This window comes from Anarrhichthys ocellatus, unplaced genomic scaffold (assembly GCF_004355925.1).
Source record: "Anarrhichthys ocellatus isolate YVR2014 unplaced genomic scaffold, GSC_Weel_1.0 scaffold13, whole genome shotgun sequence".
In the NCBI taxonomy this organism is placed as follows: Eukaryota; Metazoa; Chordata; class Actinopteri; order Perciformes; family Anarhichadidae; genus Anarrhichthys; species Anarrhichthys ocellatus.
This window is the reverse complement of record NW_022280043.1, coordinates 4,244,224-4,265,463: the sequence shown is the minus strand read 5'-3', so window position 1 is coordinate 4,265,463 and position 21,240 is coordinate 4,244,224. Positions and strand designations below refer to the sequence as shown.

The 21,240-nt window shown below is 41.0% G+C and overlaps 2 protein-coding genes and 2 non-coding genes across 4 annotated transcripts; 3 read left to right on the top strand and 1 right to left on the bottom strand.

The window, feature by feature from the left end:
• Positions 1-458: 458 nt before the first annotated feature.
• On the bottom strand, positions 459-6,354 carry rab13 (RAB13, member RAS oncogene family). Its single transcript, XM_031853293.1, has 8 exons — positions 5,769-6,354; positions 5,046-5,106; positions 4,676-4,736; positions 4,475-4,552; positions 2,752-2,841; positions 2,400-2,465; positions 2,228-2,278; positions 459-2,118 (listed from the first exon to the last, which is right to left on the bottom strand). The coding sequence occupies exons 1-8, from the start codon at positions 5,890-5,892 to the stop codon at positions 2,047-2,049; spliced, it is 603 nt and encodes a 200-aa protein (XP_031709153.1). The 5' UTR covers positions 5,893-6,354; the 3' UTR covers positions 459-2,046.
• Positions 6,355-7,372: 1,018 nt separating this feature from the next.
• On the top strand, positions 7,373-11,001 carry rps27.2 (ribosomal protein S27, isoform 2). Its single transcript, XM_031853294.1, has 4 exons — positions 7,373-7,426; positions 7,944-8,052; positions 8,576-8,686; positions 9,840-11,001. The coding sequence occupies exons 1-4, from the start codon at positions 7,421-7,423 to the stop codon at positions 9,866-9,868; spliced, it is 255 nt and encodes an 84-aa protein (XP_031709154.1). The 5' UTR covers positions 7,373-7,420; the 3' UTR covers positions 9,869-11,001.
• On the top strand, positions 8,348-8,479 carry LOC116386975 (small nucleolar RNA SNORA13). Its single transcript, XR_004212992.1, has one exon. It is a non-coding gene; the product is annotated as a small nucleolar RNA SNORA13 (small nucleolar RNA).
• Positions 9,136-9,268, top strand: LOC116386976 (small nucleolar RNA SNORA13). Its single transcript, XR_004212993.1, has one exon. It is a non-coding gene; the product is annotated as a small nucleolar RNA SNORA13 (small nucleolar RNA).
• Positions 11,002-21,240: the final 10,239 nt, after the last annotated feature.

Genomic DNA, 21,240 nt, shown 5'->3' with positions numbered 1-21,240 from the left:
GCAATGGGGGGGGGGGCAGGCCACCGTGCAGGCCACCGTATTCGGAGGACAGTGGTTCAGAAGAAGGCAACAGGGGTTCCTACAGTGAGAATGGGTGGGGCATATAGGTGCTTGGTATGAAGTAACACTATGTGTCAACATACATATTTCCTTTAGCATCCTTGAGACACAAAGCCACCTTCTGCTCTTTAACTGTAAGCTGTCTGACTATTTGAATTGATCTTTATTTTGGTATTTAAGTAAAACAGTAATGAACGTAAATCCAAAACATAACAAGGTCCACATCTATTGCATATATCCGCCCAACCTGTTGCTCCTCCTGACATGTCTTCTTTTTTTCCTATTGAAGGTTTTTTTGGGGTGCTTTCCCTTATCCAAATAGAAAACAAATGCTTTGTAATTATGAGCTGTATGCATAAAATTGACTTGACTTACCAACATACATTGTCACACTACAACACGCTCATCATATTTGTTGTTTAGCATTTTTATTCAGCAAGTGGCAGGTCTGTGAAATACATACAAAGCCATGTGGCATGTCTGAAAAGACATTGAATTTGAAAGAAATGCATAAAAAACAGATACAGGAAACACAGCAAGCCTGTCCGGATCAGCTGAGCACCTCTAATCAGAGTCATTTTGAATGATCGGAAATTGCTTGAACAATTGTCTCGTCAGATATAGCTAATGTGTGTTCGTGTTAAGTGAGAGATAAACCTGGCACTTCAGATAAAAGACACGACCCACGAAACCAATGAGTGAGGGTCATGTGAGCACTGCTGCTTCCCTCACATCCTGTCCATTCACTTGCTTTATCCATCACTCTTTCATCTCTCCACTCATCTCCTCATATTGCACTTATCTCTGTTCCTATCGTCCACATTCTCAATCCAGTCATGTGTTTAAACAAAGCTTGTTTACCACCAGTGTTTGTTTCAGATTCAACTTCACGCATCCCTCAACTCGTTTAATTCATTAACGCAAAGAGCGTTTTTTCAACCCCCAAAAATGCCCATGCTAGACTCAGGGCTTAATGTTAAATGGCATCTGTTACTGTAGAATGACTTAACATACTGTACACAATTCAAATATTTCAGCAATTCTCCAAAGGATAAGCACAATATGAACATAATGCAACTACAAATGTTGCCAACATTTATTACTGTTCACTCTGACATCTCTGCAATATATTTATGGTCCAGTAAAATGTGGGGAGATAAAATGCTTCTCCGCCCTCTCATATCTTACTGCAGGAGTGGGATGTCAACTTGTCTGTGCTTTATACAAATCATTGAATTTCAAACAGTGAATTGACGGAGGCGAAAGTGCATTGTTAACCTAAGATGTTTTACCACTTACTTAATCAATTCACTAATTCTGTCAAGTATTTAAGATTCATGAACAGAAGCCTACTGTGTGCACTGTATGTGAATCAAAACCCTTTCCATCAAACTCTTCTTTTGCCATTAAGCCCCTAAAAGCTACCACTGTGTGCTCACACGTAAGAAAGAAATAGTTCCATTAAGTTGTGACATTTTTTCTTTACAAAGCAACTCAGTTTAAAAAAAACACAGCTAAAGGCCCTTTAAAGACAGCAAGCAGTGCTGTTGAAGGGATGAAAATGTGGTGTCAAGCCAGAGAAAAACAAGGCAGAGACAGAAATGTACAGCTTAACTAAACATGGTGGGATCTGCCAAGTGAAATGCTGAGTCAGTTATTTGTTTGGGGTCATTTAGGACCCCGACTTTGCAACAATTTCATGACAATAACAGTATCACTGGAGATGTGGCAGAAGATATGTTCAATGTGAAATACAGGCACAATCACTTTAATAAAATTTGAGCTCTTTTTTTTTGCCAAAGTACGCTTTTGGGGAACAAAAGTAGTTTTGATGTAAAAAACTAAGTTTTAGCACCCGTATGTATTTGATATGTGAGCCCACCAGATGGAGACAGAAAACCTGCTGTACTGGAATTCTCCCCAGTAATACTGATGCGCTCTTAAATGTGCATGGTTCTTTCGTACGTGTGCTGGCCAGCGTCGTATCTAGAGAAGAATGCATTTGGAGGATTTTTTCTCTGGACTGCTTGTGATTTTCACCTCTCGGCCCGTGGGGCCCTGTCAAGTAAGGAAATACAGATTATTACAGACATACCTGGTTTAACATAAAGTCTTATATTCAGGGAGGAACAAATGCTTCAGTTTGGTATTATTCTGTATAACTTACTGGCTTCTTGCTGGATTTCTGTAGTATGTCGCTTGCCAATGACAGAAAAGACTAAAGGAAATAGAAAATGAAAGTTAAGTCTGCAACATTCAAAACATCACAACAAAACACACTCAGCTTAATGAGGCATGTAGACACTGTTTGTTTAGCCAGTGGTTGTGTTCTGGCTCACCTCATCCACGTTAATGCTGGACTTTGCACTGGTCTCAAAGAACCTGATGCCATGATCTTTTGCCAACTGTCAACAACAGATACAGGACAGATTACAGTAGGTCAGGATACGGCTAATAGTCACTTCCTGCGTATTATCTAAAGTAAATACAAAGCAGATACAATCAAAAACATGCTACAGACTCAGTTCCTTCCTCAAACAATCACTCGTTATCTTTAAAAGACAGAAAAAAGGTCAACAAGTCTTCATTTATATTGTCTCTTTCTAACTATGAGACTCACTTCTTCATCATCACATCACTTTAACAGCAATGAAAATAACAACAAGGGAATAGTTACGTTTGTCATCTCACCTTTTCTCCCGTCTCCCTGGAAACTTTCCGCTTCGCTTCAATGTCGCACTTATTGCCTAGTAACATTTGACTGACCCCAGCTGATGCATTCTGTGGACGAAGGAATGCAGTTAATCGATTAGTTGAGTTCTTGTGGAGATCGCATTCAAGAAGAAATCAAAGACCACATACATCTCTACATTAAGTCTGAACTGAACAACCAGAATGAGCTGCACGTACAGCAGCTGCTCTGGAGGAAAACTGTCTCTATACGTAAGGATACTTCAGGACCAGGATAACCTGGGCTCATAGCTAACTCTATAAGCCCAACCCTAGTCTTCAGGCAGTTACTGATGGGGGGTCTTATTCTCTGGAAACCAGTCGGTCCAGAAAGTCCTTGATTTGCAGTTACCTACCAAAAGCCACAGATGGGATCCCAAGCATACAGTTCGAGCCGCTTTTACTGCCAATTTAATAGATCAAGCTGTAAAAAACGCACTGCTAAGAGATTGTTACTCAATTAAATGGAAGAAAACTCCAGTAACCAAAGGACGACTTCAATCAAAATGCACAATGGACCAACACTAACCAAGTGTAGGGGGTAAAAAAGAATAGGACAAAAGGACGAGAATATTGCTCTCCTCCAAAAGCAAAACCCATGCTTCATCTTACCAACGTGATTAATTTGATCTCGGACAAGCCCCCAATTTATCAGCTTGAGGATGGACAAAGGAGGGACTCACTAAAAATAAGTTATTTTACATAACTAAAGGGGAAATTAGTGTAACGATGAACTAAATGTAACAAAACCAGACAGGATGAAAGCCAGGAGAGACAAAGAGACTGTCTGTCTGCCAGTCATGCAGCCAGACAGGCGAGTTGTCCACCAGGCTGCTGGAGGGCGAGGCCTGCTCAGAGAGCGTCGTCACACACACTCTCACGGTTTCTAGTACTCATTCAATTAATGACATTTCTGTTCTTAGATCTTGATCAGGAAGAAATTATCTTCCCTGACCAAAACATCATTGATAAAGTGACCATGGCCGCCCTGGTACAATAGTGGTTAAGACCCAAACCACATAATGTGATCGCAACATCTCTCCCCTTGTTTCATTTCCCTATTTAACTGTCCACTATTGATTAAAGCCAAAAATGCCTCAAAAATACTTTGAAAAACTAAAATAAAGAGAGTAACAGACAGTGTGAGCAAGTCTTTCTCCGTTATATAAGACTTTCCTGCTGCCTTCACAATAAAATAGAGCTGAAACAAAAATACATTTAAAAACTAAAAAGAGAAAAAGTGTCACTTTCTCGTGATAATACACAAACCTTCATGTGGACAGTTCTCATTTGGGCTATTAATTGATTAACTGAGAAGCTTGATGGAATCAGCAACTACTTTCATAATAAATTGATCATTTCAATAATTTTTCAAGCTAGAAACCGTTCTGTGTCTACATTTCCCAATGTGAGTATTTGCTGCTTTTCTATTTGACATCAATTTACACTGTGGATTTTCATCATATTCTGACAAAGCAACTAGTTAATTGAAAAAAAGTTATCAGGTAAGATAACTTTTAGTTAGGGAGGTGAACTGACCCTTTAAAATCACCAGTTGTGCAATGACCCTGCTCGGTTGTTGCAGTGAGTAAAGGCCCATACTCATGACTAATACCTGACTAAGCACTATTTTTTTTAGTATTTCCTGGTTATCTTTGTCAGGACTGAGTGGAAACAGTCTCACTTCTTTGATGCTCTTCATCCAGTTCTGGATGTTTTCGAAGGACTTCTCGTCCGTGATGTCATACACCAGGATGATGCCCTGACACAGAGACAGAGGGAGAGGATTTAAGGAGTCAGTGAACGGTACAAAGCGAGCACAAAGGGACGAGGATGTCAGCCGTGATTATCCAGTCTGCTCGTTCTGCAGGCGTCCTGTGCTCACCATGGCTCCTCTGTAGTAGGCTGTGGTAATGGTCTTGAACCTCTCTTGTCCTGCTGTGTCCCTGCACAAAGCGCACACAGTGAAAGTAAGAAAAATGTGCACTGACGCATGCAAGAGCTTTAAAATACAACTGTCAAAGATAGTTGAAGTTGCAGGACGATGTTTCATTTTATACTGCTATAGCAAGCACACCCTTGAATGATATGAAGTGACTCTCTGTGGCGGGACATGTGTGATGGATCTTGGACAATAAACCCTGTCCTATAGTCACAATTTGGAGAACAGCAGGGAGCTTCCTCTTTCCTCCCAGGAAAATGAGTCAGAGAAGAACAAAACATTTCCAGACAAGCAACCAACTGTCATCTCCTACCAGACTTGTAGTTTCACTTTCTTTCCCTCCACTTCAATGGTTTTTACTTTAAAGTCGATGCCTGTAAAGAGCAGAGAGAATGGACAGAGTTAAAATACCTCAGATATGAACACACCCATCCAAGCACACACACACTACAGCATATATAGGTCACCGTCACAGGGGTGGAGACTAATTCATGGTGATTTTGACCCCTCAGTGTCATTTAGGAAAGACGTACAGCCATGCAGGACACACTGACTTTGAGTTATGTTGGATGGACAAGCTGACAGACAGACAGTGAGGGGAAAAGGATGGGGGTTGTCCTGTGAAAAAAAAAAAAAAAAAAAAATCTGTGCTTGCCAGAAAGCCAACCATTATCCTGGGAACGTGGAGATAGTAAAAGAGATAGGAATGAGGGTGGGTGTACCCTCTGAGAGCCAAGAGGAATGAGATCTGAGGGAGAGATGGGGGAGAGGGTCAGGGAAAAGACAGCACACACATTCAACAAGAGGACAAGAGACAGAATGAAAAAAGAAAAAGAAATGAGAGAACACGGACTAGTTCAGACATGAAAGCAGTCTGGGAAACCAGTTTGTAGGCGACAACATCAAATGGAGAACGAATGAAATGTCAGCATTGAGCAAACATTTGTCTTATACTCATGGAATAAGTTCGAGAGGCCAAGCAGAAGCTGGTGCAGAAATATCGGCGGTTAGAAAGGCAAACATTACAACAACGTACCGATGGTGGAAATGTACGTGGAGTTGAAATTGTCCTCAGAAAAACGAATGATCAAACACGTTTTGCCCACTCCGCTGTCCCCGATGAGTAACAATTTGTAAAGGAAATCATACTTCTTCGCCATGGTCGGAACTGTTTCTTCAGAAGTTAAAGCTAGATGAGGGAAAGTTTGGGTTGTCCCTTTCTGGAAGCACTTTTCATCGACTCAAGTCTTCAAAGATACGAGTTGTTATTGTATTTAACACGAAGCAGGCTTTTTAAAACTCCATGTAAAGAGTGGATCCTCTTTTCCTTTTTTTCCCTCTCTTGTCACCGGTAAATTCCGATCCCCCTCAGTGCCTCCGTGCTGTGTTTGGACTGCGCTGCATAAAGAAATACACTCCATCCAAAGTTTAACTGTCCACTGCCGATCAGTCTTCACCAACAAATCTAATCCAGATTCATTTTGCTTTCGTCCAAACGTCCATATCACACGGCTACGTGTTTTTTTCCCCCAGATCCGATCACAGACTACGTAGCGTGGGAGTGCTTCGTGGGAGTTACGGCTCAGACTTGCAGGTACCCGGCATGAACACAAGATGGCGCCATCTAATCAGAAAACGACTGATACACCTGAGGGGACTTGAACCATGGCTTCACCTTTATACTAACGTGGCATCATCGGCTGGAAGTGAAATTATTTTATTTTTATTCTTGAGCATCTCTGTTAAAAACGTCAGAATATTTGCCCCTATGTGTTTGCAAACTGTACTGAAGTAAATAACTGGAGCCCCATATTTACTTTCATCTCTGGTTTATTTTTTATATTTACTTGAAATAATAAAAGTAACTTTTTTGATTCATTTTGACATTTAAAACATGTGTGTTTTACCAACCTAATTGTAACAGATCGGAAGTTTGTATAACCAGAGCTGTTCAGCTCTTTATACTAAAGAAAATATAAAGTATATACTGGTATTGCAAACTTCTATTTCAGACTACTTTTTTGTGGTAATTGTATTTTCTCCTACTCTGAATATTTATTTATATTCATACACCACAACATCAAGGCAAATTCCTTTTATGTGAAAACCTACTTGGCAATAAACCTGTTTCTGATTGTGATTCTGATCACATGTTAAGGGTTGCATGTTATGACTTACATTATTTGTAATGTGTCCAATTTGTAATGTTTCTTTGTAAATGTCCAATGACCATACAAGATCATACACAGTGTAACTTAACGATTCGTAATATTTAACGAGCCTACTTCGTTTTGAGCATATTTATTTGAAATCCACCGTCTCCTGTAACACGTAGTTTAATTGACTGGAGCTCGACATACACTGCATGAGTCAAAGTATGATACCTGAATGTTCAACTCATATTTCATACAATAGAGTTGAACATGTAAATTCAAAATCTCCGGAAATAATATCTTTATTATTGGAATCAATGCTACATGAAAACAAAATATCTTGCAAACATATTTAAAAGCTAGTTTTGTAACCAAAACCTAAGCAATCAACGGTTATTATAAATGTATGCATTATATTATATATTATTATTATATATTATTATAAATCTTACTACTTCCGGGTCTCTGTCCGTCAACCAAAGGTTTCCGGTGCGTCATCGGTGTGCTTTTCCGGTGAAGGTCTCTACACGCAGTCATGCCTGTAAGTATCACTACGCATTATTTGTATTAAGCAGCAATCTTTAAAGTGTTTTGACGGCGGTATTCTAACACGATATCAAGCTGTGGGTTGTTTCTGGTGGAATCAACCTTTTTATATCCGTAATGTGTTCGTAAAGATGGGAAAACGCACGCGGCATTGAGAAACACGTGTGCCGCAAAGCAGCCCACGAGCTCCCTTTATGGCCACGTGATTTCTTTTGCAGGGCTTAAACTCAACCTTTCAAGATATCGTAGGTTATATTCTGAGTACAATCAGATTGAATATTCAATCCATTTCTTGTATTACTTTTACTTTCATTTTAATCACATTTCCTCTCATTTGAAAAGTTGTAAAGAGATCTCGACCCTTGCTCACTGTAACCATGATGTAACGTGGACTCTGACCAGAATTAAAATGTGTACTTATTCCTTATATTACATTATATTTAAGACGTAGATTATATTAAATGTGTATAAATTAATATTCCGCTAATCTACTGTCTTTGATTCCCTTCCAGCTTGCACGGGATCTGTTACACCCGAGCTCTGAGGAGGAAAAGAGGCGACACAAGAAAAAACGTCTTGTTCAGAGTCCTAATTCATATTTTATGGATGTCAAATGTCCAGGTCAGTTTGTTTACGTGGCAACCTGGCCAAACCCTCATGGATGATTTAAATAACAGAGAGAAATGTATGTGCAAAGTACACAATTACTGTACCCAACTAGATCCTCCTATTTAAGTGCTGAGACTGAAGACGTTTATGCAAATATATTAAGTCAAATGTAATGAAGAAAAATTGGGTACAATAATCAAAATATCTTTTTTACTTTTGATATTTGAGTACATTTCAGTTGGAAGTGTAATAATCATTTATGTGATGGATTGAATTACATCGTCCACATGAATTGTATTACATTATTTGCCTTTATGTGTTGCCCTTTCATTGTTCCCTTAGTGATTGGGGTGTCAAATAAGGCATACAATGACACTTGTGGCTGTTTGTTAAATTAGTTTCAAGTGACTCCTTTTGATAAACAGCTGCAAGGACATTTCAGTAACCACGAGTACATGTGACTATGCAGTGGTTGTTGTGTTGTGGTTGTTTCATGGCTGTCCCATCCAATGATTTGTACCGTCTGTGCGTTCAGGCTGCTACAAGATCACCACAGTGTTCAGTCACGCTCAGACTGTCGTGCTGTGTGTAGGCTGCTCCACAGTCCTCTGCCAGCCTACGGGAGGGAAAGCTCGCCTCACAGAAGGTAACGTGCACGGATAGTGAGGCGTTAATCTAACTGCTAATGTACATGTAGCGCTACATATCCACGTAAAAACATCCACAAATGCACACAGATACATTCTGTAGATTTCACTTACACCATGGTATTCTCAATTGTCTATTTGTGTGTACAAGTGTTATGTATTGTCTAACAATAGTTCATGCTGTATGTACAATTGGGTTTCTGTTAAATTCTAATTGAATAATAAACGACAAAGGCACCACGTGTGCACAGCGTACAGTACAGTTCTTCACAAGCTTAAAACTGAGACCTGAACCCAGCCTGTACCCGTGTCTTTAAGACCCAGCCTGGCTAAGCCTGACTGGTTTAGTCTTAACTTAAAATTCTGTTGGGTCGGGGTCAGGTAGCAGAACACATCTGTACAATACACTCATCTGTACACTCAATGCACCTCATGACTGACACATATTTGCCTTTTGTGTTGCCCTTTCATTGTGTTCTTTATGAAAGGGGTGTCAACTAAGGCATACAGTGACTCTTGTGGTTGTGACAGAAATTCATCATCATCGATCTATTTCTACACAGTCGACTGCAAGCACAATGCCTTTTCATTCAGGCGTTTGATTAGGCTTCTTTCAGCAAGAAATCCAAGCAGCGAATACTTTGTTTTTTGATTAAAAAGGCGGATCAGAATTCCTTCACCATTCAGAGTACACTAAAGAAATGATGATAGTGTGTACAGGGTGTTGGTGAATTGGTTGAGTTTAAGGTCGAGGTTTGTTTTCACTGACTGTCCCACCCACTCAGTCCTGTGCTCTGCTGCCGTGGTAACAAGCGCTTCTCTGTGCACGCTGCTTTGAGTTACTATGGTGCAGTTTTTGGAGGTGATTCAGTCTTTGAAATGAGTCTCAGTTCTCTCTCATCTGACCGTTTATACTCTATCCTGATTATTTTACTCATCAGTAATGCAGATAATTGTTAGTTGCTGCCCCAACTGTGTTGCATTGTTCTGAGAGGTATTTAATGTTGTCTATTCTCATTGATGTAACAGGGAAGACATAATATTAGTTACAATCATCAGCACCACAAATCCAACACAACCGTAACATAACATGCAGTTTTTTGTATTGCTTATATTTTTTACGGTCCTCAGTTTTTCTCCGTCTTTCCTCAGGATGTTCATTCAGGAGGAAACAGCACTAGTTTGACCAGGCGTGGTTGAACACAGTTGTGGATGAACTGAGCTGGAGTTCATGAAGTAACACTGCCATGGAGCTGATGCCTCAATGAGGAAAGGAGAGCGGAAATACAGATCATGTAATCTAAGAAGTCTCTATAATATGCACAGAGAAATGCTTGGCATTTCTGAGACGCCACATATCCAATTATTCATCCCTCTTGTTAAATTTAAGGGTTTTTTTTGGTAAAATAATCTTGCATGTTCGTCATCCAGTTTTCTTCTTTGTACCTCGTTAAGGTTCATCGAAGGGGTCCTGTAAATATCAGGACTCCTTTAATATGTACCGGTACAGATCAGGGCATTTCAGGACTCCGGCAGTCTTTTCCTCCACGTGTACAGATGTGTGGCCTCAACAGTTTTTGTGTGGCGTGATTTGCATCTGTTTGCATTACACCTTCAATGATTAAACACAAACATTTACAAGAAGGTGGGGGTGTATGATGAGCCGTGGTGATATTTTCAACCAGTTTCTTAGCACTTAGATTTATGTAAGTTTGCTTTTAAAACACTGGACCAGTTCTAGGAAAGGCGATACACTGACTGAAGTTGCAAATTGCATCTTAAAAAAAAAACTGTCCATTACTGCAGTTTTACTATATTAAAGCTACTCGTGGCATAATTGACTGTTTATTGGTTTGTGGTAGAGCTGGTAAAATATCCACTCAATACCTGTATATTCCAAGTCAATGCCACAGTTCAGCGTTGTATTTAAAGGTGGACCGTGATGTCATCGGTGTCTGCTCCGAAGCCATTGGCTTTGGTCCAGGGCCCACACAGCCTGATCGTGGATTTGCTTCAGGGAAGTCATTGCTGGCTCTGCTGGTGATGGTTGTAAAACACAGAACAGTGATGTGACACTAAATATGATTGTGAATTTAAATGTGCTTGCAAGCTTCCTGTGAAAATGATAATGTAGGATGAATTCTTGTGAAGTTGAGATAATTCTGCTAAAATCATTTGTGTCCTCCAGTTCACTCAGTTATAACAGTTTAGGCTTGTTCGTGTGACTGAGTTGTACACTGAATAAAGAAATTAATTTAATTTTTGTTATGTCTTGCTTGTACACGGCTTCCAAATAAAATGATGAAGAATATGATTCGATGTCCCTACTGGTTACTGAGTGACTTGTACAAGTGTTTTTATGGATCAATGGTAACACAAATATATACACCTCTTGTATATTTTCACAGCAGGAGATCTTTTAACAGCTTGAATTTAGTTTTGTCAACACAAAGGCCTTAGAAGTTATAAAATATTTTCTTGGACCATGGAAGAGTTTTGCAAAAACTAGAATACATTTTAAGTGGGTAATAAATCCATCCATTTGTACTGCTTATCTGGAGCCAGGTCCCACCAATTTCATTATCCTTAGGAATTATTGATTTTAACTGCTGGGTATACTGAAAAATGACATAATAAATAATTCTAGGCCACATGGTTTTCCATTATACTTAAATACTTCAGCATTAGCCTGTATGACTGTGAAACAGGTCAATTGTATTCTATGTGGTATTTAAAACTTTCTTAAATTCAAATTGGTTCACCCTGCAGAAACCCAGCATCAAGGTATCCTTATCCAATCTATTACCCAAACGGATTTCATCTATTGAAGGATGGGTTTAGGACTGTGAGCTGGTGAAAGGCAGTGCTATTGAGGAGCTCTCAGGGCTCAGACAGCAGGAAATAATACGTCAAAACTAAATTGAGTATTAAGATTAAACACCCAACAGCTTGTTTTATCTGTAAGAAGAATTAATTAATGTCAAGGCTGTAGATGCACATATCTCATTGAAGAGTTTTAAAAGGCTGTAGAACAAACTGTATGTGTATTTTTGTTGCTGCTTGTGTGACACACACCTTGAGGAATGAAAGTGATCCCTTGGTGTAGTAAGCTCAAACCCAGGCTGAGGGCCAGTTAGGGACAGGGCTGACAGTAGAACACCGACAGGTAGGGCAGCGGTCTGGGACACCTGGACCGGCTGTCACAGGGAGGGGACTGACCCCACAAAGAGGCTTAGTAAGAGAAACGAGAGGCTCAGTGGAGAGCAGCTGGAAAAAAGACCCCTCCTGAGAGTGGACGTGACAGCTGTACACACCTGCAGGAAAGGAAATATACAGTAGAGTAAGAGTACACTTTATTAATACAGTGAAATCTTACATAGCAATGCATCATAAAGGGATATGTGTAATGTGTGTTATTGGTGTTGTGATCATAGTGTGGCGATACATTCAACACTGACTATAAAATGTGAAGCTGTAGGTGGTGCTGCAGTGCAACGTCTCAGGGTGCTGCCTTACTCCCAAGGTTTTCTGTTTGATAAGGTACATGAAGCTGATAGACACATCAGAGCAATAGGAAGACAAGCAATGCATATGGGTGAGATTGCTGGTTGATGTTGGTTTATTGTGAACCTCAGATGCTTCGGTTTAATGTGTAAAAATTGGTGTTTTTGTTTTTATCAGGCATTTCAGGTTGGTGCTTAATTCCTTGGGAGTGGAGTAGTGCAAGGCCATTTGATCAATGGCTCCACTTTCAACCTGCAAACACAAGACACAGCCCTACAGATACACAATCAACTCAAGCCACAAACTATACACTATCCATTTGTGCATTTATCTATACATCTATAAATAAGCCCTGCTTCTTTCAAGACTTGCTGTTCTTCCTCTAGCCTGTAGTAGCCCATCACTGTCCAAAGATGCTCTAGGGCTGCCCTGAGACACCTGCTTATACACCCGTCTGCTCGAAGCAACAATTTGGTTTGCTGTATACAGCGCATTTCACATTCTGACCTTAGATAGACGGCGAAAGCAGGAATGTGGGGAACATGTGGGGAGGTGTGGGCACTGAGGGAGGTGTTGGTGGGGTCTACTGCCACTGCTAAAACTCAAGATGGCTGCCAAAATCTAAAGTCATCGGGGGCAGGTCATCTCTGCGTGGGAGGCAGAGAGGAGGATGGGAATGGGAGGATCGATAGCAGAGGGTAGTAAAATCAGTCTGAGACATGGCCAGATGAGTTTTTACTGTATTGACCTGAGCAGGTTGCATTCTTATCCCAGCTTTCAGTCTGGCAAAGCGAAAGTTGTAGAATGAAAAAAGTAATATGAAAGAGGATTGGGTAGAAAGACAGAAAGAAAAAGAACCACAAACCGTGTAGAGATTACATGAGTGAACAGGAGATGGTGTGGGGACGAGGAAATATGTGTGTGTGTGTGTGTGTGTGTGTGTATGTGTAGTGGAACTATTGTACAAGGTTGTCACAGAAGAGCACCCACAGAGGAAGGACAGGCTGACTTGGCCCTCCAATGCTGTACAGGGATGAAAGCCCTGAAGAGCAGCACACTAGAGAGATCTATATCGAGCACAAAACACCATTTTGTTTGTTTGAGTTTCTCCTTTGCCAAGGACAGAGCTATTACAGATCATTAGCATCCGGTGCACAATTAACTGACCTGAACACTGATGAGCAGAGTCTAGCTGACCCCACGTCTCCATGGCGACGACCTCCTGCAGAGCAGAGCCAGCGTCTCTGGGCCACTTGTCTGAATCCCCAGGGGGTCAACACAGACGAGCTGTGTCCCGTCACACACTGACAGAGTGCGGTGAATCGGGCAGATGGCATCTGCAACACAGTGGTTATAACAAAGAGACTCTTGATTTCTGGGTAAAATGCATCTTTTATTGCAAGAATTTATTGAGTCTTCCCCCCCTGTTTAAAGCCCCTTCATAGTTACATGTAGACCTCAGAAAACGCTTATTGATGTACAACTTTAAAATGAGTACTCTCATCCAAAGAGAGTCCTCCAGCTCACTAATCTGTTGCTTATATGCCATACACAAATACACATACACACACAGACAAACATGTGCCATGGAATCTATTGGTATCAAATTTGAAGATTAAAAACTGAAAATTTGATTAAAAACATGATTAATGCCAGGTGTCGTCTGGAATGCAAAAACACCATGTGTAAGACACACAGTTGAATTTCTTATTGTATTGGTAATGACTTTGATGATCCCGCCCCCCCCCTTTTCCCAATTTATCCTGAACTGTTTTGCTACATGAGAGAATCCTGTTTACCATAAACTGTGGCAGAAATCGTCTGCTGCATGGAAACACAAAATATAAAGACTAATTACTATCACATTGTGTTACATAGAGAGAGAGACTGAGGGAAAGACCGACAGCAAAAAGAAAGAGATTTTGATTGAACGCCTTCCATGTCTAGGTAACAGGAGGTACATATGATGAAATACAAGTGTAAGCGTATGACCCTCGGGAGTTACATCAGGGTGGTTGTAAAGGTTTAGGGTGGGTCTGCTTCGCTGCGTATTATCTCACAGAGGTGGGGAAAGTAGTTCTACAGTAAGAAAGTTGATAGATTAGTAAACATATGCTTAAAGACACTGTTCCATGTACACATACTACATACACATAATCTCACAAAGCTTGCATGCACGCACACACACAGAAACAGATAGGAACACACACACACACACACACACACACACACACACACACACACACACACACACTACACACACCTGGACTGAGGGTCACTGTGATGGATGCTATCCCTGAATGGCCTCGAGTATTAAAAGCCTGGCGACCCGCTAAAAACAATCAGTCATGTCAGTTTGTCACAGCTTGAAATGAATCATTCCTGTGCCTGTGATAATTTCCTGCATTAATTATTCTGACCATGTAGCTTAAATAGTCTGCTTGCTGTGTGTGTGTGTGTGTGTGTGTGTGTGTCTCCCAACGCCATGTGTGAAAGAACATTTAGGTAAATGAAGAGGAGTTTGAGGAGTCGCTGAGGAGGGGAGGTGGTCAAACTGCACCCCCTTTTGGTCAAATCATGCCAACTATGGCTCTACATCCATTCAACATGATAGTGAGTAGATGAGAGAGAGGAGAAAGCTACATAAGGAATAAATCGTTTCTGCTGCGGTTCTTTTCAGTGGTAAAAGTACCAAAAATATTTGTTCAGATCATTCAGCAAAGCAGGGAACAGCGTGATAGAGGGACACTAATTGGAGGAAGAAAAACAGGCAGTGGCAGACAGCAAATGTAAACACAGGCTGTTCCAACCTACTGAGACTGTTTGAGCACACTTCTTTGTGTTGGCTGATTGCATCCTACTCCTAATGGATGAAACAGATAATGTGTTAGGACTGTTCTCAATAGTTTGCAAGGGAGACTCAGAAAATGTGAATATATATATAGCCAAGTTGTTGCTGTGTGTGTTTACACATGTGGCAAATGGATTATTTTCCCTGTCAGAACAGTTATGTAGTCAGAAAAATGCATTTGATGAGTATAGCTATACATATTTCAACTGGTAGTTTACACAAAAAGTAAATAAATTCGGTATTTGAGCAAAAATGATAAAGGATGTGTTTCAAAAGAACATAGACACAGGATTTACTAAAATATGAGAATGATGAATCTGAATGCCTGTGCTTCCCTGTGTTTTAAAGAGCGGAACGTTCCATCTAGCTCCTTGACTTTATTCATCCATCATTCATTCTATTTGCCCATTATCTATAATCATTCAGTTTTACTCAGGGTCATAGCAACCCAGGATCTATCCAGGCAAGCCTTTTGTGCAAGACAGGGAACACACAAACACAACAGCAGGCAACTTACAGTCTCCTGTCCACCTGACCTACATTCCACAGCAGCCCGCAGAGACAGACACAAACTACACAGAAATGCAAAAAAACAACAAACACTATTCTTATCTAAACAACCCAAATAACCTTATTTGTGTTACAGACTGTGAAAGCTTTCGTCTTGCAACAAAGAGTCAAATAATGAAATAAGAGACATCATGCAATGACTAAAATATACTTTGCATTCATCCAAAAAAATGTAAACCCTGTAGAATGAAAGTAGGACAGAGCAGCGCTACAGAATGACTTGTACCCCAAAGAACAATCACTGCTGTTATTGATGGCACTTCAGTGCAGTAAAAAAATAATGAAACATTTAAGGATTTACATTTTTTTCACATTACATCATGAGCCACAACATCAAATTGACTTGAATGCCCAATTTTTAAAACACTCAAGCATATTCCTGTTGGAATCACCCAATCAACAGCTTTCTTTGAGTTCATTAAAAAGAAAGAGTCGGTGTGAAGGATATGCTGATTGCTAATCAACAGTTTCACAGACGCATGCATGTGTGTCTGTCTGACGCCCGCTGCTCGGCATCCTTTCTAGTGAGTGTCAGGAAAATCCCCTCTGATACAGACACAGACGATTGCTATGGAAACCGACATCACTTTTCAGTAACTGGGCAGGGATGGAGGGAGGTAGAGAGAGGGGGGCGTGTTAAAGCAGATCAAATGAATAGGAAATTCTAACGTAATCCCCTCTGCGTGCGTGTGTGTGTGTGTGTATGTGTGTGTGTGTGCAAGTCTCAGGGTCTGTCTAAGATTGCATAAGTGTGATAAACAGAAGAAGGTATAGCTCTAGCAGCAGGGAGGGAAGATGGAAAGGAGCAGAGGAAATACAACTTAATGAAGACACTTGCTGGGCTTGTGGGATACTGAGACTGAAGGCAGGAGGAAGGACAAAGGCGGGGAGCTCCGGCTCACTTTCAGCTTCTTCTCCTCCTTTGATGGCCGACGGTGAGGGGCCTGAAGTTGTGCTGATATCAAGAGATGACTAGAGTGGGGCTACGATACTAAAAATATCTTGAACCACATACCGGAGTCCCACCTGGATGCTGAGAGCACTGCTGGCATGCCGCTGACCGTTCCTAGACTCTAATTGGCTGACTGTCTGAACCTTCAGCCTTTTCACATCCTCCGCCAAGACGCCAGACACCACGACTTTTGATCTACTTCATTTACAATGAAGCGTGACACTCTGACAGAGGGCAACGCCTCAGACGCAGACACCTAGAAAGAAAGAGAGAGACAAAAAGAAAGACAGAGACAAAAAGAAAAAAGTGAATTGATAATTAAATGTAAGTGGCACTGGTCCCCGGCTGAAGATATAGTACGCAAAGGAGTTACAGGTAGCCAAGTTATGTCAGTGCAAGTGGCAACAGTAGAAGTCCTGTCAGGGGAGGAAGCAGAGCACAGCTCCCCTGTGGCATCATTAAAAACCCCATCGTCTCTCCCTTCATCTCGATTCAACTGAACAGCCTGAAAAATAGATCAATTAACAACCTCTGCTCTCTTACTCCTTTTCTCTCTCACACATGCATACAGGCACGTCCCCGGCACGCAGCCGGAGGGGAGTGTGGGCGGCCGGTGTTGCCATGGAGCTGATATTGTACTGGTCCGTTTCTGTGGTGATGGGGACAGGGGTATGTCCCGGACCCACCGCTTCTACCTGCACAGCAACCTGAACCATGATCAACAAGGTTTGCAAACAATTACACATAAAGACAAAACAGGCAGTTTATTGTCAACAAAATATTTTAGAAAAAATCTTTCAGCAGTATGTAAAAAAAAACAGACAATGAATTTACTCTTGTACTGCAACCAACTCATTGGAGACAATATGGAAAGCACTTTACCGACTGTATCGGTTCTTTCTAGAAATAATAACACCCTTTTATTTAACTGTCTGGCTGGAAATATTATGAGCAGTCTATCCTACTGTTGGGTGCTGGCTAACCTTCTTATGTCCTGGCATTAAAACTACATAAAACATTTATCGATTAAAAGAAAATGAAAGGACTGCAGTACAGTTAGGGTGTGTTAGATGTTAATGTCCAGGAAGCTGACTGCACACTAAAGTTAGAATGGATCAGGTAGACATTTAAGAGCCTGTAATATGATCTGTTACACCAACAAACACACACAGTTATATTTTATCCAATATCACTAATGGAATGCCAACATTACTTCCGTGATTGTGTAAGTGTTAGAGAACCCACTAATCCAGTCAAGTCTCTAATGGGCTGAACGGAAAAGACAGAAAACTAATTGCAATAAACTTCCAAGCCATTCCTAGCCCTGTGTAAGTGTTACCATTAAATTAAAATGTCTCCGTAGATGTCTATGAAAGGATGGGTTGGCAACACGTAAGTGAGGGATGGTGACGTGTGAGTCAATGCTGATGTGGAGATTTATTAGGAAGCAGTGAAACAAATGAAAAAAGAGACCCACTAGAGTAGGTACTGACTGAGGGAGGAGGCCTGGCCCTGGATGTGGGGAAGAGGAGTTGACGTACCAGGAAATGTGGGTGGGGAAGACTGGTAAACTGGGCAGCATGATGGTCTCCCTACCTGCTGTCTCTTCTCTTCCGTAGGCGACTAATAACATACATCTAGAAAGACAAGAGAAGAGAAGAAAGATGTTTAACTAGGAAGAAGTGGGGAAATTGGGAAAAGTTACTGTTCACGTATGGGACAACAGAAAAGAGGACCGTTAAAGGAGACGCAAAGGAGCAAGTTGATCTTAGGGGCACACATCAAGGCAGTCAAAAGGGGCAAACCAATCCAATAGAGCTGACTACAGACTAGAGAACACAGGGAGAGTTACAGAATCCAGTCTGGGACTAAATGAGGGAATAAGTGACAGGTGTGCTGGGAGGAACAGGATCAGGTGACTGGCAAAAGGCGGGGAATGTCAGAGGGCATCTGGTTGAGAGATCTGGGCTACTGTTGAAAAGTAAAAGAATTACCTCCTAAAGTCTTTTCCTAACCACGATTTTCTCCTTCACATCTTTCCTGGACCGCATGACGTTTTCCATCGAGGTCAAGGAAAGATGTGAAGGAGAATTCCTAAGAATTTTGAAAAAGACAGCTGATGTCTTTTAACTGATGCTTGTTGTTATTGCAATATTCCCTTTCTTACTGTAACACTGCAAATGTCCACGTCGGGGAATACAGTATTATGTCATCTTAAACGTGGCCACCCTGGGGATGAAAACTACGTCATTTTAAATGTTGCTGCCGCAAGGAATTGTGGGGCGGGATTGTCTTCTTTCCTTTCGTAAAGGATGGTCCAGTGTATCCTATGCTAAAGGTGCTGAGACAGGAAGCATTGAAGCACCTTTCCTTAGCAGAATAGACGGGCAGATGTAACCCTGTTTTGTTTTTTACAGTGTGTGTGTGTGTGTGTACATGCACTCACAGATCCTGTGTGTTGAGGGTAAAGGGTATCCTCTATATGTCTGGTCCAGCTTCTTTCATCATCACCACAGCATCATCACTGTCACTCTGTGACCAGCTCACAATGCTGATTCCCCATTTCTACCTAAATATACTTATACACACATTCATAAAAAAAACTACAAGCGCACAACAAATACAATCTTTCTGAATGCAATGGACTCTAATCCCTCTCACCAGACATAAACACACAGATTCATGCATGCATGCATGTACAGACCTGTGTGTTGATAGATCTGTCCCTCTGGTTGCCAGGGAAACACCAAGATATAAGGCATCAGAATGGTTCATAGCTCTCCACTTCCTGGTGAACTGTGACTGATGGGGGTCATCGTAAGGTAAAGGGAGGGAGAGTAAAAAATTGCATATTTGTGTGTATGTGCTTGCTCCTGTGTTATGTGTGTGCCGTCCCCTGCAACAATGTTGAAGAGCTACATCTCTACTACATACTGTGTTGTTGGTAGAAGTATCCAGTACACCACTCATCTCTACTGTCAGCACAAAGACGAGTTGCATTATAGTTGACTGGTGTACCACATGATCCTGGACCGGTACAGGCAGGTGATAATGGTGGCCGATATCCAGCATCCACCTGCCTGCCTCCTCTTCCACTGACAAAGCTGCAGGCGCTCACACACGCGTAAAAAAACACACACAAGCAATCCTCGTGTGAGGTTAGGTCTCCGTTTTTAAGCGTAATGAGGCTCCATGACTCCACCATGCAGACAGAGCAGCAGGGCATGTGGAGGTCAGCAGAATTAATAGGGCCTGGAGAAAAAAAACACGAGGAAAATACACCTTTGTGTCGATGTATTCTTTATGTAAAGGCATGCATGTAAGCTATGCATCTCATTAGAAATGACATGGTCAAACTGTCTTCAGGGAACAAGCATTGAGCAAAAATTCTATTTTTGTCAGGGATTTCATTTTAGAGATAAGGGAGACTATCAGAATTCACATTATTAAGTCATTTTAATAAGTTGGGATGAAGGGAAAGAAGAATGCGTTCCTTAATAATTGCCTAAGGAATATCTCTACAGTAGGTCAGGAGAACCATAACATAGACCAACAATACAAACAGTGACGGTTGAGCATTGGGATGAATACTTGGATGTGAAGCAGTCAGTGTCTTCTCTAGACATCTGTCCAAATGGAGTGTTGTTGCTCTACAAGTGACCGGTAACTCCTTAAACCAAGGGTCACATCTGGGCAGTCAGAGGGAATGAGAGCATAAAAAGCCAAATAAAGAAAAGAAAATGATTATTGTTTCATTGCATTTACACCATAGAATGCACAATACCCGATGCTCCTATTCAAAGTTATTTGTGATTTTCTAAATGGACTGCAGAGGTAATGTTAAGTATTATGAATAATAATAAATGGCTTGAAACTTGAAAAAAATGTGTGGTGTTTGTGATTCTACTAATGCATCTAATTTACATTTTCTTAGATGTGTTGTTTCTGGTGTTACATTGTGGCCATCTATTTGGCTTTTTCGTCAAATGTGTGACAAAATGTTCTTGCAGTCATATTCTTCTGGCAGAATTTGTCTGGAACATGAGCAAAAAGCGATCCCGTTTTCCATTTTTCTTCTGGGTCCTTTGCTATCCTCTGCTTGTACAGCAATCCTGAAAGACTAAATGGCTTTCCTGAAAAATGGAGATGGACTGAAAGACAAGTGGAGAGAGAAAGAGATAAGTAGGAAAGAGTTTTTAAAAATGGACACAACTTAAAAATTATAAATTATAGAACACTTAAAATTAAAATTATAGAACACAATCATGAAAATGCACATAGCACAAGAGATAATGAACGCCCCCGGAGCAGTAACTAACACAGACAACAAACTCATCACATCTGGGCATGTGCTGTGAGCACTGCCTTAGGCTGCCATGGCTTTCACACCTCTCTAACTGTTTTAATTTCACACCGGGCTAAACATACAACATGATGCCTGTTTTGTGAAAATAAATAAAAATCAATTTCCTCCGAGATCGTGTAAATGCTTTGACTGCTTTCATACAGTCATGTAAATGCACTTACACATGATAAGCCCTGAGAAGATTAGTGTGTGGTCACCTTTGGGACAAACACTGGTGTTAACTAACGGGAAGGCGTTTAACTCAAATAGCTTTGACTCAACTATCACCAATCGGAAAGAAGACCTGAATATAAGGAATGTACTTAACATA

What these genes read in the sequence shown, in the direction of transcription:
- rab13 (XM_031853293.1), bottom strand. Translation starts at nt 5,892, where the DNA reads ATGGCGAAGAAGTATGATTTCCTTTACAAATTGTTACTCATCGGGGAC. An exon ending in CACGTACATTTCCACCATCG is followed by an intron (nt 5,107 to 5,768) that starts GTACGTTGTTGT and finishes TGCTCTTTACAG; the next exon opens with GCATCGACTTTAAAGTAAAA. An exon ending in CCAGGGAGACGGGAGAAAAG is followed by an intron (nt 2,466 to 2,751) that starts GTGAGATGACAA and finishes TGTTGTTGACAG; the next exon opens with TTGGCAAAAGATCATGGCAT.
- rps27.2 (XM_031853294.1), top strand. An exon ending in TATGGATGTCAAATGTCCAG is followed by an intron (nt 8,053 to 8,575) that starts GTCAGTTTGTTT and finishes CTGTGCGTTCAG; the next exon opens with GCTGCTACAAGATCACCACA. An exon ending in GAAAGCTCGCCTCACAGAAG is followed by an intron (nt 8,687 to 9,839) that starts GTAACGTGCACG and finishes GTCTTTCCTCAG; the next exon opens with GATGTTCATTCAGGAGGAAA.